Source organism: Notamacropus eugenii, chromosome 6 (assembly GCF_028372415.1).
Source record: "Notamacropus eugenii isolate mMacEug1 chromosome 6, mMacEug1.pri_v2, whole genome shotgun sequence".
Lineage (NCBI taxonomy): Eukaryota > Metazoa > Chordata > Mammalia > Diprotodontia > Macropodidae > Notamacropus > Notamacropus eugenii.
Genome location: NC_092877.1, coordinates 40,942,225 through 40,957,121, shown reverse-complemented (window position 1 = coordinate 40,957,121; position 14,897 = coordinate 40,942,225). Strand labels below are relative to the sequence as shown.

The 14,897-nt window shown below is 44.1% G+C and overlaps 1 protein-coding gene across 2 annotated transcripts in view; it reads left to right on the top strand.

Moving 5' to 3' along the window:
- USH1C (USH1 protein network component harmonin) overlaps positions 1 to 14,897 on the top strand; it is a 64,513-nt gene that overhangs the window by 28,776 nt on the left and 20,840 nt on the right. Inside the window, exons 14-18 of one of the 2 annotated variants that reach the window (XM_072619631.1) lie at positions 662 to 783; positions 4,482 to 4,558; positions 8,515 to 8,667; positions 9,553 to 9,669; positions 11,196 to 11,678. In XM_072619631.1, the coding sequence (XP_072475732.1) occupies positions 662 to 783; positions 4,482 to 4,558; positions 8,515 to 8,667; positions 9,553 to 9,669; positions 11,196 to 11,678 (952 nt within the window). The remainder of the gene's footprint in view (positions 1 to 661; positions 784 to 4,481; positions 4,559 to 8,514; positions 8,668 to 9,552; positions 9,670 to 11,195; positions 11,679 to 14,897) is intronic. The other variant, XM_072619630.1, reaches the window with a different exon arrangement.

Below are 14,897 nucleotides of genomic sequence, written 5' to 3'. Positions count from 1 at the left end.
TAGTTATTATATGTAGTTATATACTATTGTGTATGGTTTATGATTACATATTATTTACATATTATATATAGTTATAACATTTATTATAATATGTTAATTATTGGTGTTATTATTTGTAGCAGTAGTACCTATTTTTACATTTTCCTTTGCCCAGAATAGTTTCTAACTAATACTAACTAACTAATAATAGTATCTAACAGTGCCTAACATAGAAATTAGAGACAGAGACTGGAGTCTTGAATCCATTGCTGTGAGAGCTCCCAAATGAAGGAACTCCATCAACCAATGAAGGGGAGCACTTTATTTGAAACTTACAACCTTGGGGAAAACTAAAGGCTTGAGTAACTTGTCTAGGGTCACAGGATGTGTCAGTGGAAGAACTTGGACCCCAGGTCTTCTTACTCCATTGTTTACTCCATCCACTATTCCATTCTGCCTCTAATGGCACATAGTAGGTGCTTAATATATACTGGTTGAATTAGACTGGATCCCAGAAACCGTATGTCTAACCCTGATATGGTCAACTCATTCGTGATGGGGTTTTGGTCATAACAATTCCCAAAAGGCAGAGCCTGTTGACCATGCATAGATTGGCAGGAGATGAGAATGGCAGGCTCTCCGTTTTCCCAGGTCACTCAGGGTGATCTTGTTGGTCCTTTAGAATCACAGAAGATGAAGAAAGGTTCAAGAAGCAATGGGAAGAAGAATGGGGCACGAAAGGCCAGCTCCTGATGCCTAAGACCATCACTGCTGAGGTACACCCACCACCACGCAAGCCAAAATGTAGGTAACAAGGGAAGGTTGGGGAAGATGATGGGGAGGATGATGGGAAGGGAAGAGGAGAGTCATCTGGCTCATGCATTCCCGAGAAAGGCTTAAACGAATACCTGGGAACAGTGATGGTTTGATTTCGTTCACTCATTTCCTGGGACACCCAGAAATACTGTTCTCCAAGTTTCTTCTTCCAGGTACTAAAGCAAACCTAGTGTGTGTGTGGACAACACACCTAAAGCCTCTGATGTGTTCCAGGCAAGAATGGGGTCCTATGTACCTGCCATCCCACTTTTAATTCTCTTTCTTTTTACAAACCTACTCTAGGGTCATTTGCACCCTGGTAAACCGTATGGAGAACAGTGAGGTTGGTAGGGGGTGGTAACTGAAGGTAAAGATTCACAGTTCTCCCCTGCCTTCCTAAATGGCACCACAAGATTATGGACTTAAGAGCCCAGTGAGAAATCCTGGCTTCTTTAGTTAGTCATAGTGCCTCCTCTTGTGAAACTTCTGTCACGAGGCTAGGCGTGAACTAAGGAGCAGAACTTTAGAACTTAAGGAGGATCTGAGGATGCTGTATCTACTGCATATTTATATAGTATCTACTGTGTGCCAGCACTAAGTGTTTCACAAATAATATCTTATTTGATTTGTTGTAGACAACAAGTATACAAGGTAGGAGCTGTTATTATCTCTATTTTACAGTTGAGGAAACTGAGGCAAACAGAGATGGAATGACTTGCCTAAGAGTCATATAGCCAGAAAGTGTCTGAGGCCAGATTTGAACTCAGGTCTTCCTGACTCCAGGCCCAGGAGTCTCCATTGCACCGTTTAGCAGTCTAGAAAGAGCATTAGCAAAAATAAAAATAAAAATAAAAATTTTTTTTTAAAAAATTTAAAAAAAGAAAGAGCATTAGCCCTAGAGCCCTAGAATTCAAATCTGAACTCAGACAGCCTGTGTGACCTTAGGCAAGTCACTGCATCTCACAGGGCCTCAGTTTCCTCATCTGTAAAATGAGAGGGTTGAATCCGTGTCTTTAAGGTCCCTTCTACCTCTAGGTCTTTGATCTTAAGCTCTCTTGGGCTCATGTTCATCCATAGCACAGTTGTTTCATGATGGAGGAGGTGCCTACCATCTAGAAAAAATGTTTGTTCGTAAATGTCTGTCCAGCTTCCTATTCACATTTGGGTCTTCCCTCTGTGTCTGTCCTTAGCCCTCCAAAATTTGGCTTCAGCTCTCCCCCACTTCCTATAAACTGACCTCACCCCTATCTCCAGGGATTATCAGAACTACCCATATCCACCTCAGGCTAAAACTGGGATCCCCTCTCTCTGCAGTCATTCAGAAAAATCATACAATGGCATTTCTGGCTCAAAATGGACTTTTCAGTACTTTGGAAACTGGAAAGCAGGAAAGATAGTTTGGGAGCAAAATGCAACTTTGACTATTGTCAGTTTCGTAGAAATCATCCAAGACTGCTGGGTATGATTTCATTCTTATCCTGCAGCTGTGAATTATGTTATTTTTAGTTGGCATGGGAAAATCCCAGCCTTCTACAGACTCAGTGCCCTCCTCGGGGCCTTGTGTGAGCTTGGCCCCGGGAGCTTGGGTTATATGTCTCTAAGACATCTGCTGCCCACGTGATATGTTCAGTAAGGCTGTCCCCTGACCCTAAAGTATACCCCACCCCTTCAGGGTCAACTGTCTCCCAGATACACGGCCATGAGGACTGAGGAGGGCACTCATCCCCACTGTTGGGCTGTAGACCACCCATAGCATAGGTCCTCCTGATTATGGCTTTATCTCTGAAAGGCAAAAACTCTCTTCACAAGCCTTATGCTCAGTGGTGTTTGATATTAGTTGGGGATGTGGCCAGAGACAAGTTTCAGATGAATGGCTTGCTCTCAAGACCTAGAGCTAATTTACGTTTATGAGCAAAATGAGAGCTTTAATAGAGGAGAAATCGATTTTAATTGGTTCCCAGGAAGGTAATCCTAGGACAATTCAGTGCCTTCTTCTTAAAGACTGTCATGGCTCCTGTACAGACATGCTCTGCCAAGAATCAAATGAAAACCCATTCATTGGCCATTTGTTTGTTTAGATTTTTAACCAAATCAAGCTTTTCTGGGTAGAAAAAGGGAAAGCAAAGTGGTTTTATTTAATTGTCTTTCCTCAGGATAAATGTTTTCTGGGGCTGTTAACAAGGGTCTCAGCAGCTGCTTCCTGCAGATTGCTGATATGAGCTTAAGATACAAGGCCTGGCAATCCATCTCCAAGAACGTTACCCACTGAACTCCAGATTGACAATAACTCAGAAAAATGGAGTCACCCAATTGGGCCCACTCAGTTCATCCCTTTCTCCTTTCCAACACATTCTGATAAGGGTATAATATTCCCAGCCTTAATCAGTATCATTGACCTTGTGAGTGAGCATAATGTGTGTGAGTGTTTGTGTCTTTTGGGGAAAAACAAGGGCTGTAAGAGATCTCAAACCTCAGTGTCCTAGACAATAAGCATAGAATTTAAGCTCTTTGAGGAGAGCAACTGTTTATTTGGTTTCTAGTTGTTTCCTCTTCACCTAGTAAGGTACCCAGCACATAGTAGGTACTTGTTGAATGACTGACCAACTGAATGAATGAATGATGATGATAATTTTACTACTGTTTAGGAGCTAAGGATGTATATACCATTTTAAGGGCCAACAGCTGGAAAGGGGGTTTGTTCTCAGCTTCCCCCAAGGCTTTCACTGCTGCCTCTGCCAGACATCCAACTAACCCTTGTCTGACTCAGCAGGAACAAGGACATTTCTAGGGAAAGCTGAGTTCTAGCTTCCATCAGGAAGTTTTCCCTTCCTCCGGGAGACGGATGTTAGGAGAGACTGGGATCCCACCTCCTGCCTCCAGAGAGGTGACCATCCAAGCCATCTGAATTGTTTGATGTCTATACTCTTCCTGAACACCTCTCAGAAAGGAGACGCCCTCATTTAAGCATCAGTTTAAAATCTGATTGTTTGGTTACTAGTGTTGCTTTCCAATTATTCACCCCTCCTCATTCCCACTCCCAGTAGGCTCCCCTTCAATATTCTACCCCTTCCTGCAGCCCCCGAGGTTACTTATTTTCTACATGTAGGAAACAACTCAGAATGCCCCTTCTTGAAAGAGAAATCTTGGGGAAGGGAGATGAAAGAGGTTTGGAGATCTTGGGCAAGTCACCATAACTCCTCAAGACTGTCTCCTTACCTGTAAAATGAGGAGGCTGGACCAGTTGACCTCAAAGGTCTCTTTTAGCTCTAGGTTTGTGAATCAGTGTTAATTACAGCCACCATCTGCAGATCTCCTCCTATTCTAAAGTTCCCAAATTATGGCCCAGAGCCAAGATATTTCTCATGCATCTAGGGACCTTCATCCTCTGAAGGCTAGTAGAGCTAGTACCATTTTTTTTACAAGTAGGAAAATAATCTGTCAATGGTTTAAAAAAACAGCTTCCATGACCCTTCGTTGAATGAGCAGCCCAGCCTAGAACCAGAACCCTAGATTCTCAGCTCCAGCTCCCCCTTCCCTAATTCTAACTCCACTGTTCTTCTGGAAGCCTGTGCTTCTAATCTCGCCTTGGTGCCTGAAGTCGTTTTTCTTTCCTGCACCCTCCAGGCTGTCCTGAATTATCTCTAGGGGTCATTCTTCCTCACTTACTTCCTCCTCTGTTTCCCTAGTAGATGAAAAGGGAATGGAATCTCCGCCACATGCTGATGATGACCTGAACGGAGGGACCAAGAATCAGCGAGTGCAGGTTGGCAGTCCCTGCTTAGCTCCCCACCAGCCTGACGCTAACGCTTACTGCATCTTGCTTCCTCCTGACAGTCAGCTTGGACCCTGGGCCTCAGGGCAGGCAACATATACTGAGTGGTAATCCAGTTCAATGGTTGCCCAGTCTTGTAGGGGAGATACAGGCAGAGCAGATGATGTGGGCCCTGCCTGGAAGAAACTCAAAGTCCTTGGTGGATTTGTCATCCTACTTTCTATAACAAGGGACTTGGGTGCTCTGTCTTTTATAAACCTCCTTCTCTTGACAGCAGACAAAAACTCCACGGTCTTCAAACCACTTCAAGAAAGTGTCTTTGTACTCCATGCCCCAGCCCTTTTATTCCACCCTAGTTACAACTCTTGTGAGCAAAACATCAGCCAGGGACCATATGACCAATTTGTAAATGCTCCTTTATCCCTCAGATCTGACTGTAATCATTGTCCTGTCTTTAAATGTTGAAAATCACTGTAGGGGAAACTTAGGAACTTTGCCCTGTGTTATGTAGAACCCTGACTGTTCTCAATTGCATTCACTGACAGTGTGATGTAGAGCCATCTCTTGGATCAATGGCCTATCTGGTCAGGGAAGGAATTGTTTTTCTTTTAATCACTTTTTGTATTTGTTGGCTGGTTCTGGTTTAGGAGAAGAAACACAAATAATCTTCCAATATTTAGTCTTTGATCTCCTGGCACCTACATCTGATGCCAGCCAGAGACAACTGAGCAGGGCTTTGATCCCATGACAAAGAGCTCTTCAAGGGGTTACGCTGGGCCAGGCTTGCAAAGCAGATTATTTTTAGGTGAGTTCAAGGCCCATAGTGAGAGGCCATGTTTCTGCTTATGTGCTGACACCATGCCTGCTGTTCTTTGTGTTACACATGCCTCAAGTTCCCTTGAAAACGAATTTTCCCGAAGTCACCAATGGATGTGTTCTGACTACCCTGGACAGCATTTCTCTTACCGCCTTGTTCTTTGTTTTTAGCTTTTGGGTGGTTTTATCGGTATGAAGGCAAATTCCCGACCATCAGAAAGGTAGGGGAGGACCAAAGGCCAAGTTTGTTGTGGAGTTTGGGGCTCTCAAATTGTCTTTCTTTTCTCTCTCCTATAAATGGCAACATTCTGTGCGCCTACTTTGAACATTCTCCAGAACCCTCCTTCCTCTGAATGGTTTGGTGATGATGGCTGGGGATGTCACTGAGGCTGATAAGAGGTTCATATGTAACCATTAATAACTGGCATTGCAAAAGTGTGAATTATATTCATTAAATTAACGAGTGTTAATTATGTGGAGGTAGGTGGCATAGTGGAAAAAGTGCAGGATTCAATTCTGCCTTAGACACTTACTGGCTGTGTAACCTTGGACAAGGCACCTAGCTGCTTTAACCTCAGTTTCTTCATCTGTAAAATAATAGCGCTCCACAGAGTGATTTTGAGAGTCAATTAAATCAATATATCTAAAGGGCTTTACGAACCTCGAAGTGTTCTATGTCTCTTGACATCTTTATTGTTATTCTCCCTCTGTTTACCCCACTCTTTACCAGCCTTACATCCTGATAAGAACAGGGACCAGGGTGGCTTGTGGGACTCTGCATTTTTTCCTCAGTAGGGCAAGACTGTAAGCAGAGACCAGACTGGAGGCAGGTAAAGAGAAATAAAAACTAAGTGACAGGTTATCAGCTGTAGTGGGTTCAGATCTGTGACAATCGGCCAGTTTATGGAGACCCAGGGGATTTCTGTGCCCAAGCTGATGCCACTGGAGGCATCTAAGCCTCTAACCATTTGGGGATATCATATTGAGGGCCTACCCTAAAGCATCTCTCCTGTTATTAATTAAGCCCTTCAATTTTATATGCAAATATTATTACTCAGTATCTGACTTCTAAGATTCTATTGTCCTTTTTCTGTTCTAATTTCTCCTGACAGGTTAGGGTAATGTTTCTGCTAATATCAGTGACATTGAGTCAATGTAACTTGGTATCTGAAAATCATATTCCAGTGAAAATTAGGACATACTTCTCCAAGAAGGCTGCCATCCAGAAACAGAATCTCTGGTACCTTAGCGAACCTGAGCAAGTCACACAAAATCTCTTTCTCACCCTCCTCACTTCAATTTCCACATCTGCAGCTACACACAAATGTGTTATAGCCTATCCTAACATCTGTGAAAATTCACTGCCTTCCCCTTGGCCTTACATGACTATAAAGTTACTGCATTTTCAAATGTGTACACTAGAATTAAACCATCTAAGAGAACAGTGGCCACTTCAAAGTAGTCTCATTGGAGGCCATGCACATATTCCAGCTATGCTGACATTGTTCAAACTATTCTGGACTCTTTTGGAACTGCCACCAGGGCCCGCAGGACACTCTTTGAAATCTCCCTATTGGTAACAAATACTACTCCTTTTGGGGGTGGATTTGACTTTTGGAAATAGCCAAAAATCATTCAGAGCCAGCCAAGTCTGGTGACCCAAAATGGGATTGAGCAGTATAATATGTGGAGATATAAAGTTAAAACTCCCAATTACAACAGAAATGCTTTATGGTAGACACTCAAGAAAATGAAAAGGGCTGATCCAATTTGGGGTCTAAAACTAAGGCAATCTATAAAGTCATGTGAGTGGGAGGCAAATTCTGAGCCCCATACAAAAACTGAAGAGGGAGCCCTAGAAATGTCTACGTGTGACTCACTTGAGTGACGTTGTCCTTATGCAGGAAGGAGGAGGGACTAAGGCTGGATCAGACATCAGCTATCCCTTTATCTGTCCAGTTGTATATCCCTGGCCCAGAACCTGAGCAAGTGTGAGGAAGATATTCATTTGCAGAATTAGCCAAAATCTGTCACTGCAGCTATTCAAACACAGACTTCATGAGACTCTATCAGGGATACGATTATCAGGCAGGTGGTTGAAGTAGGTGAACTCTGGAGTCCCTTCCAACTGAGATTCTGTGATCTGCCACTGAATAGCCTCCTCATTGTGGTCCATCCTTCCATCTATACCTCTCCTATGAGCTGTTTCCGTCATACGTGTGCTGTGGAGTGATCCTGGATTGAGTCTGTCTTTCCTGTCCCCGTCAAACCCCTCCTCCTTCTGTAGGTAGCTTTACCCACCCTCAGACCCCCTGAGCGAAAATGCTAGAAGGCTAGAAAGTCTCCTATTACTGATGTCATTGGGATTTTTTACTTGCCCTTGATCCCTTATTAAAAATAAAAACATCAAACCTAACCTTTCTGGTAAAACAAACCCAGGAGCTCTCAGCTCTAACTTAGCCTCAGTGCTATTTTTTTTTCAAATTCTCATTCACTAATTCCAAATATCTGATGCTTCAAGTAGAAAAAAATTTTAAGTTTTTCTCTTGAACCTTGGAGAGATAAATTAAGTCCTCAATGCAGTTCTGTCATATTATGACTTTAGCCCATTCCAACCTTCTCTTACTGAGGTCAGAAGCTCCTCTTGATCAGAGTTTGCCAATTCTCCCAAATTTCCTGGGCATCTCCTGGCTTTATATGATAGGAAGGATACTACCTCAGATGTTTGCTAGATGTGCACCCTGGGCAAGTCTCTCAATGTCTCTCAGCTTCTTCATCTGCAAGATGAGATGAGGAATATTAGGTGATCTCCACAGTTCTTTCCAGCTATATATCTATGGTCTCCATGGTCTCTAACCTTTCTGACTCTGGGACGTGGAGTATTGTTCCTTCTGAGGGATCCTCTCCCAGAGTTATAATGTACATGGTACCTCTAGACCCTGCATCCCTACTGGTAGCCTTGGGGTTTGTACAAAAGGGAGGGAGCTGAGAGCCAGACCCTGAATGGATAGGAGAACCTGTGCTTGAGAGTTTGGCTTCTGTGTTTGTGGTGATGGCTGCCCTTTTGGAGTGGCTACCTCCCTCCCATATGCCAACTTGTGCTGGTGTAAAACCATCCTGCACCCTCCCAGAAAGGGAAAGATAAGAAGAAATCTAAGAATGACAGCCTGCAGGAGCTGAGGAAGCACAAGAAGGAAATTGAATTTGAGCAAAAGCTTTATAAGGAGAAAGAAGAGATGCTGGAAAAGGAAAAGCAACTGAAGATCAACCGGCTCGCCCAGGAGGTACATGTCTTACTTTCTAGTGCTGAGCTAGTCGCTACTAGAGGTTATATTTCTGCCCCTCCCCCAGGGCCTAGGTCTGAGGCTATCCCTCCTTGGAGTTAGTCTAGAATAGGGATGGGTAACCTTCAGCCTCAAGGCCACATGCAACCCTCTAGGTCCTCAAGTGCGGCCCTTGGACTGAATCCAAACTTCACAGAACAGTTAACTTTGGATTGAATTAAAGGGCCTCACTTGAGGACCTAGAGGGCCATATGTGGCCTCAGGGTTCTCTATCCCTGGTCTAGGATTTGTTCCCCTAAGCTGTTCCCAGAATATGTCTAGCTACTAGTCTTAGCACCTTTCCCTTCTGTTTAGAATATAGATCTAAGGTTATCTCACACCTGCTCAAGGTATAAGTCTGAGGTTAGCCCACCTCCCCCCAAGGTATACCAGAGCAGAGTTATATAGCAAGTAACCGTTTTCTAAATGAGATGAAGTAATCTTAACTCACTCCCCTGTCTACTGAAAATAATATCAGTTTGCTTCTTGCTAATAGTTCTGGGAACCAAAATGCCAAAGTAGTTAAAGAGCCCAGGATTGGAGTCAAGGGGACTGGGTTCAAACCCTGACTCTGCTGCTTACTTACTATGTGACCTTGGGTGTCTCTGGTCCTCAGTATCCTCATCTATAAAGTGCACAGCTTGTACCAGATGATCTCTAGAGTCCCTTTCAACTCTAAATCTGTGGTTCCATGGTCCTATGAGAGATCCTATGAGATCCAGAGATAGTTCTGGACAATCTTTATTCCCTGGAGGCCTTCTGACAAACTAGTTCTTTGTGACTTGAGGCTGCATATGGTTGGCAGAGTGGTATTTACGCTCTTTGTGTGGTGGTCCTGTGACCCAGGTGTCGGAGACTGAGAGAGAAGATCTAGAGGAATCGGAAAAGATTCAGTACTGGGTGGAAAGGCTTTGTCAGACCCGCTTAGAGCAGATCTCCTCTGCAGAGAACGAACTTTCAGAGGTAACAGACCATTCTGTTCTGTGTGCCAAGCTGGATACACCTTGCCCTCTGTGACTATACACTTAACTGTCCCAGTAGCTTCCCCTTCTCCTTCCTGGAGCTAGTGTCTTTAGCAGCAGTGTTGGAACTTTGCTCCCAGATCCATGGGAGCATCCCCTCTCCTGGCTACCCCTGGCCCCTTTCTCTCACCCAATCTCTGCAATGGAGCACATGGATCAATTCAAGCTAACACGGTAATGAGTGACAGATAATTGGGTTATCCCTCCCAAAGCTAATGGCATTTTCTATGGGGGTCATTGCCTTGCTCTATATGATGGTGGAATTTTAGGCACTGGCAGCAGACTGAGATGAAGGAAAGGCAATTAGAAGGGAGGACTTCCTAAAATTGATCTGATTATCATACATCAGCAGCTGAATGTCCTCTAAGTCCAGTTATAAAATCCTACGATGCTGGTCCATAGACTTAAGTCGGGCCAGCCCTTTTCTCATGAGAAACAGCTCTCCTGCCATTCTTCTGGAAGTCCAGAGGCTCACAGCCTCGGGCAAGCATCCTTTTGAAGGCTCAGATGAGTACAAGAAACCAAATTAAATTAGGTGCTAGACACCCAAAGCTCTCAAGGTCCTATATCAGCAATAGCTGGTTCTGTTATCCCAACTCTGCTAAGTTCCTTTCTTAGAAGCAAGCTACTCTCTCCTGCTGGTGAGTCTGTAGCCAGACTTTAAATGACTATTTGGAGATCCACCCCTTCCCCCAATATACACCCTAGTTTCTTAAGTAGTAGTTTTATTTCAGCTACCACTTAACCACAGTGGCTGTTCTGTCCAAGTTTCCCAGGAGCAGCAGAAGGTCTAGGGCCACTGAGGCACTGACAATGACTTGAAACATTGGTCCCATCGGTGCACAGTCTCTCCACCCTCACAGGATTGGTGCTGCCTCCATGGGGCTTATGGCAGTGGCCTATATCTCAATCATGACCCTGAAGAGCTGCAGGAAACAATACTCCCAGGGGTATGAGTAGATCCTTATTAACTGTGTCCATATCAGGGTGGACACAGAGCACTAGCAGGCAGAAAGTATTACACACCCACGCACACACACACACGCACGCGCACACACACACACACACAGACAATCCAGCCATTCATCCCCATTGCTTTTATAAATCATCCATAGTCTTGGAGCTGCTAGCAGACAGAGTACCAGGCTTGGCCACAAATCCCTTACTGGAGCCAGCTAATGCAATTTCCCACCTAGGATAGCCATGTGGTGTCACTCTGTAATCACTGGAATCTGGATCTGACCTCCACTCTCAGAAATATATGCTATGCTTGAGTTAATTTTGTGGACACTGTTCTGTAGAAGATGGCAAGGCCTACTGTGTGGCCCCCAGGAAGCTGGACACAGATACATTGATATTACAGCCAGATATCATCATCGGTTCTGGGCAGGGCAGGTCCCTGGTATATCTCCCTGTTAACCTGCACTTGGACTGAGAAAGCCCCTCCATGATTTTTCATTTCCCCAGATGACCACCAGTCCCCCGTCTTCTGTGACTCTTCTGGCCCCACCCCTGAGACGCTTCGCTGGTGGCCTGCACCTCCATACCACTGATCTTGATGACATTCCCCTGGACATGTTCTATTATCCTCCGAAGCGTCCAGCCCCTCTACCACCACCTTCTGCACTGCCAGTGATGCCCCACCCCCCAACCCCTAACCTACCTTCCAAGGTCTCAGCACCCCCTGTCATTGTACCAGCTGGCCAAGCATCCTCATCTTCCACTTGGGTACGTCGCCCACCACCCCCACTCCCTCCTCCTCCATCAGTTCCCACTCTGGACCTCAACTTATCCCGTTCACTCCCTTCTGCCTTGGAAGAGGCCTTAGTTAACCATGGTCTCCATTCTGGAGATTCAACTGAACCTGTGGAGGACTGGGAGCTAAAGAATTATAGCGGGAAGCCCGTGAGCTCCCCCCTCGCTGAACGGAGCTTCCCTCCAGCTCCAAAGGTACACGTTGCACTCAGCATGGCATGCCTAGGAGACTCTTTTGGCTTCTCTCCTTTAGAGTGCCTCTGAAAAGTCAAGAGAAGATACTGCCTTTTATTTTCTTAAAGCCCCCACAGTATTCATATGTTGCTGTGTGCATGTTGCATGTTTATAATATCTACTGAGTGTGATGGGCCAGTTCATCCTTGCAAGTTGTCATTCACTCCTGTCCCTGTGATTCTTCTTGGAAGGGGCAGGCTGGTTGTGAGCCACTAACTTTTAGCACTTAATTGCAAGGTCATATTAGCTAAGAGACAAAGCTTTTTGGCCAATGTCAGCTACTTGTCACAATCCTACAGATTGTAAATATGGGAAACCATTCCCTAGTAAAAATAAAACACATAAAAACAAGTCTTAAACCTTCAAAGGATATGGCTGTACTCCAGTGTTAATACTGGAATAACAGCTGGAAGTATATTCCCCAAAAGTTTCTGGTTAATTCCCAGCCTAAGAGAAAAGAGTTCAAAGGAAACTTTACTTATGTGACCTTGGGAAAGTCACTTACCTCTTGGGGATTCAGAGTGCCCATCTGTAAAATGAAGGAGTTGAATTAAGCCAGTGGTTCTTAACCTTTTGAAGCACCAGGATCCTCCATTAATGCCAAATTCCACAAACCCCTCTCATTGTATTATTAGCATCTGGGAAAATACATCATGACAAAAATCTCAATTCACAGATGACTTGTAATTATTCAGTAGACTGGGAATTATTAACCTTCTTTGTTTCTTAGATTCTACTTGTAGTTTATGGACCCTTTCTTACAATAATAAAATAAAATACATAAGATTACAAAGAAAATAAGTTAAACGGAAATATAGCTATCAAAATATATTTTTTAAAAGTTTGTGGACCCCAGATTCAGAATCCCTGCGATAAACTTGTACATTGGGAACAATTGGACTAGACTAGTTGAGTCAAACTCAGATAGAAAGAGATCCCTAGGGACTCTCATCTTATTATCCATGTTGTTTTGCATTTTCATTTATTTTATTACACATTTCCCAATTACATTTCAGTCTGATTCAACCCCATTGGCCAGTGAGTTTGACATCTCTGGACTAAAGGCTAACTGAAGTCCTTTCCAGCTCTGATATCCAGTAATTTTGAAATTTTCAAAATGAATACAACAAATTTTTTCAGTCTTGGGGGGAATAAGACATAGTCAATCTGATTGTTTTAATCCTTCCTGAACCACTTGTTCAGGAAGTCAGATCCCTAGGGAAAAGACAGATCTTTTAATTCATCCTAGAAGAAATAAAAGGGTTCTATGAAGTGCTCCCTCTGGCCACATATCAGACCTGCCCTTACCTGCTAAGGGAGGGGCATTCTTTTAGAGGTGTGTAGCAGCAACTTGTGGGAAGTTTCTAATTGACCCCTCCCTGCATGAATTAGGGATCCTGCATGATTTAGATGAAAAAGATGATGATAATGGTGATGATGATGATGATAAGTGATGGCTAGAGGGAAGGATAAGGGCTTGCGGGTGCACCATGTGGAGGCAAGTAAGAGGCAGTTAAGACAACACTGCTCTCAAGCAAATAGCTCTAGATCTCCTCTGCACAGCTCCCATGCTGATAAGTAAGGATGTGAGTCTAGAAGTTGCAGCCCTGGACTCTATACCCAAAGCAAGGCCAGGTGGCCAGGTGAAATTTGCTAGGAGAGGGGATGAGAGTGTGGTATGGAGGGACAGACACCCTCCCCACACTTTGAGGGTGTCCTCATACTTAACAAGCTGTCAAAACAAGCAGGAGACTTGCCCCCATCTGAGACAGCAGCACCAGCAGCAATGTCAATGTTCCTATGGCAAGAGAGAATCAAAGTCCCTAGGAGGGTCTGTGCAGTCAAGTTGGATATATAGAAAGTCAAAAACTTGAGACCTGAAAGGGAAGTTGGGTTTGACCTTAGAAATCACACAGTTCAATCCTCATTTTACTGATGAGGAAACTGAGGCCCAGAGCACTGAGGTCACTTTACTAAGGTCACATGGGCAGAAAGGGCAGAGCTGGGATTCTGACACAGGTCCTGTAGCCCCAAATTGAGTTCACTCTACTATGATGACTGCGGAGTCAGGAGACTTGGGTTCCATCCTGGTTCTCCCACTAGTTTATATGACCTTGAGAGAATCCTCTCCGTTTTCCATGCCTCAGTTTCCCCTACTGTCAAATGAGGAGGTTGGACTAGATTCATTGCTTCATTCAGCAAGCATGTACAGAGTGAAAGTTTCTCTAATCCACTGAGTCAAGTAGCCTTTTCAAATAGCTTTCAAAGATGAAAGACTTTCTTGATTCTAAGTCCTCAAGCATTAAAATCAATGGAGTTGCCAGGGATAGAACCCAGGACCTCCTATGTGCCAAACACAATGTAAGATGCTTGTCATAGAGGATAGAGAGCTAGTCTTTGAAGTCAGAGTGACCTGGGTTCAAGTCCCCACCGCTGACACATACTGGCTGTATCACCTTGGGCAAGTCACTTAACTTCCCAGTGTCCTAGGCCACTCTCTACAGTTACAAATTGCCCAACAGTTGCTAATCTGCATTGGCAAAAGGAATTTCCTCACCTGCAGTACTGATGAAGTCACAGGTCACAAAAAAAGAAAAGAAAAGAAAGGTGTCCAAAGTGCCATACTGAGCAAATGAGATGCAAAGACAAAAATGAAACAATTCCTGTCCTCGGGCAGTCAACATGACTTCTGTATTAGGGATTTCATATTCTAACATTTTCAACAAATCTCACTGGACAAGACTTCAAGTTCCCAAAGAAATGTGTCCAAGTGATAGGAAGCCCTCCTTCCAAAGGCCTTGACTTTGGAGATTCTCATCAGGACACAGAGAAGCTTAAAGAACTTCTGGTATTGGAATCTGAAAGGCTGATAAACAGTCTCACTGTTTTAGTAACTGGAAATGAAATGGAGGGTGGAGATTTTTATATACATTAAGAGCAATGGATGATCCAAGAGTTAGGCGGCATACGTATCTTCACTTTGGCCAAGAGCAAAATCGTCTGCTGAGCCTTATGACCCCCTAGATATAGCCACTATGCCTTCAGGCTCATGGTGCTGTGAATGGGCAATGGGTGCCCCTTGGCAGAGCTATTGCCACCTGGACAGTCTGCCCAATCTTTAATGCCTACCATTAGGCATTTTTGTCAAAACCTGACCTTATAACCTGTCTGTGACTGGCA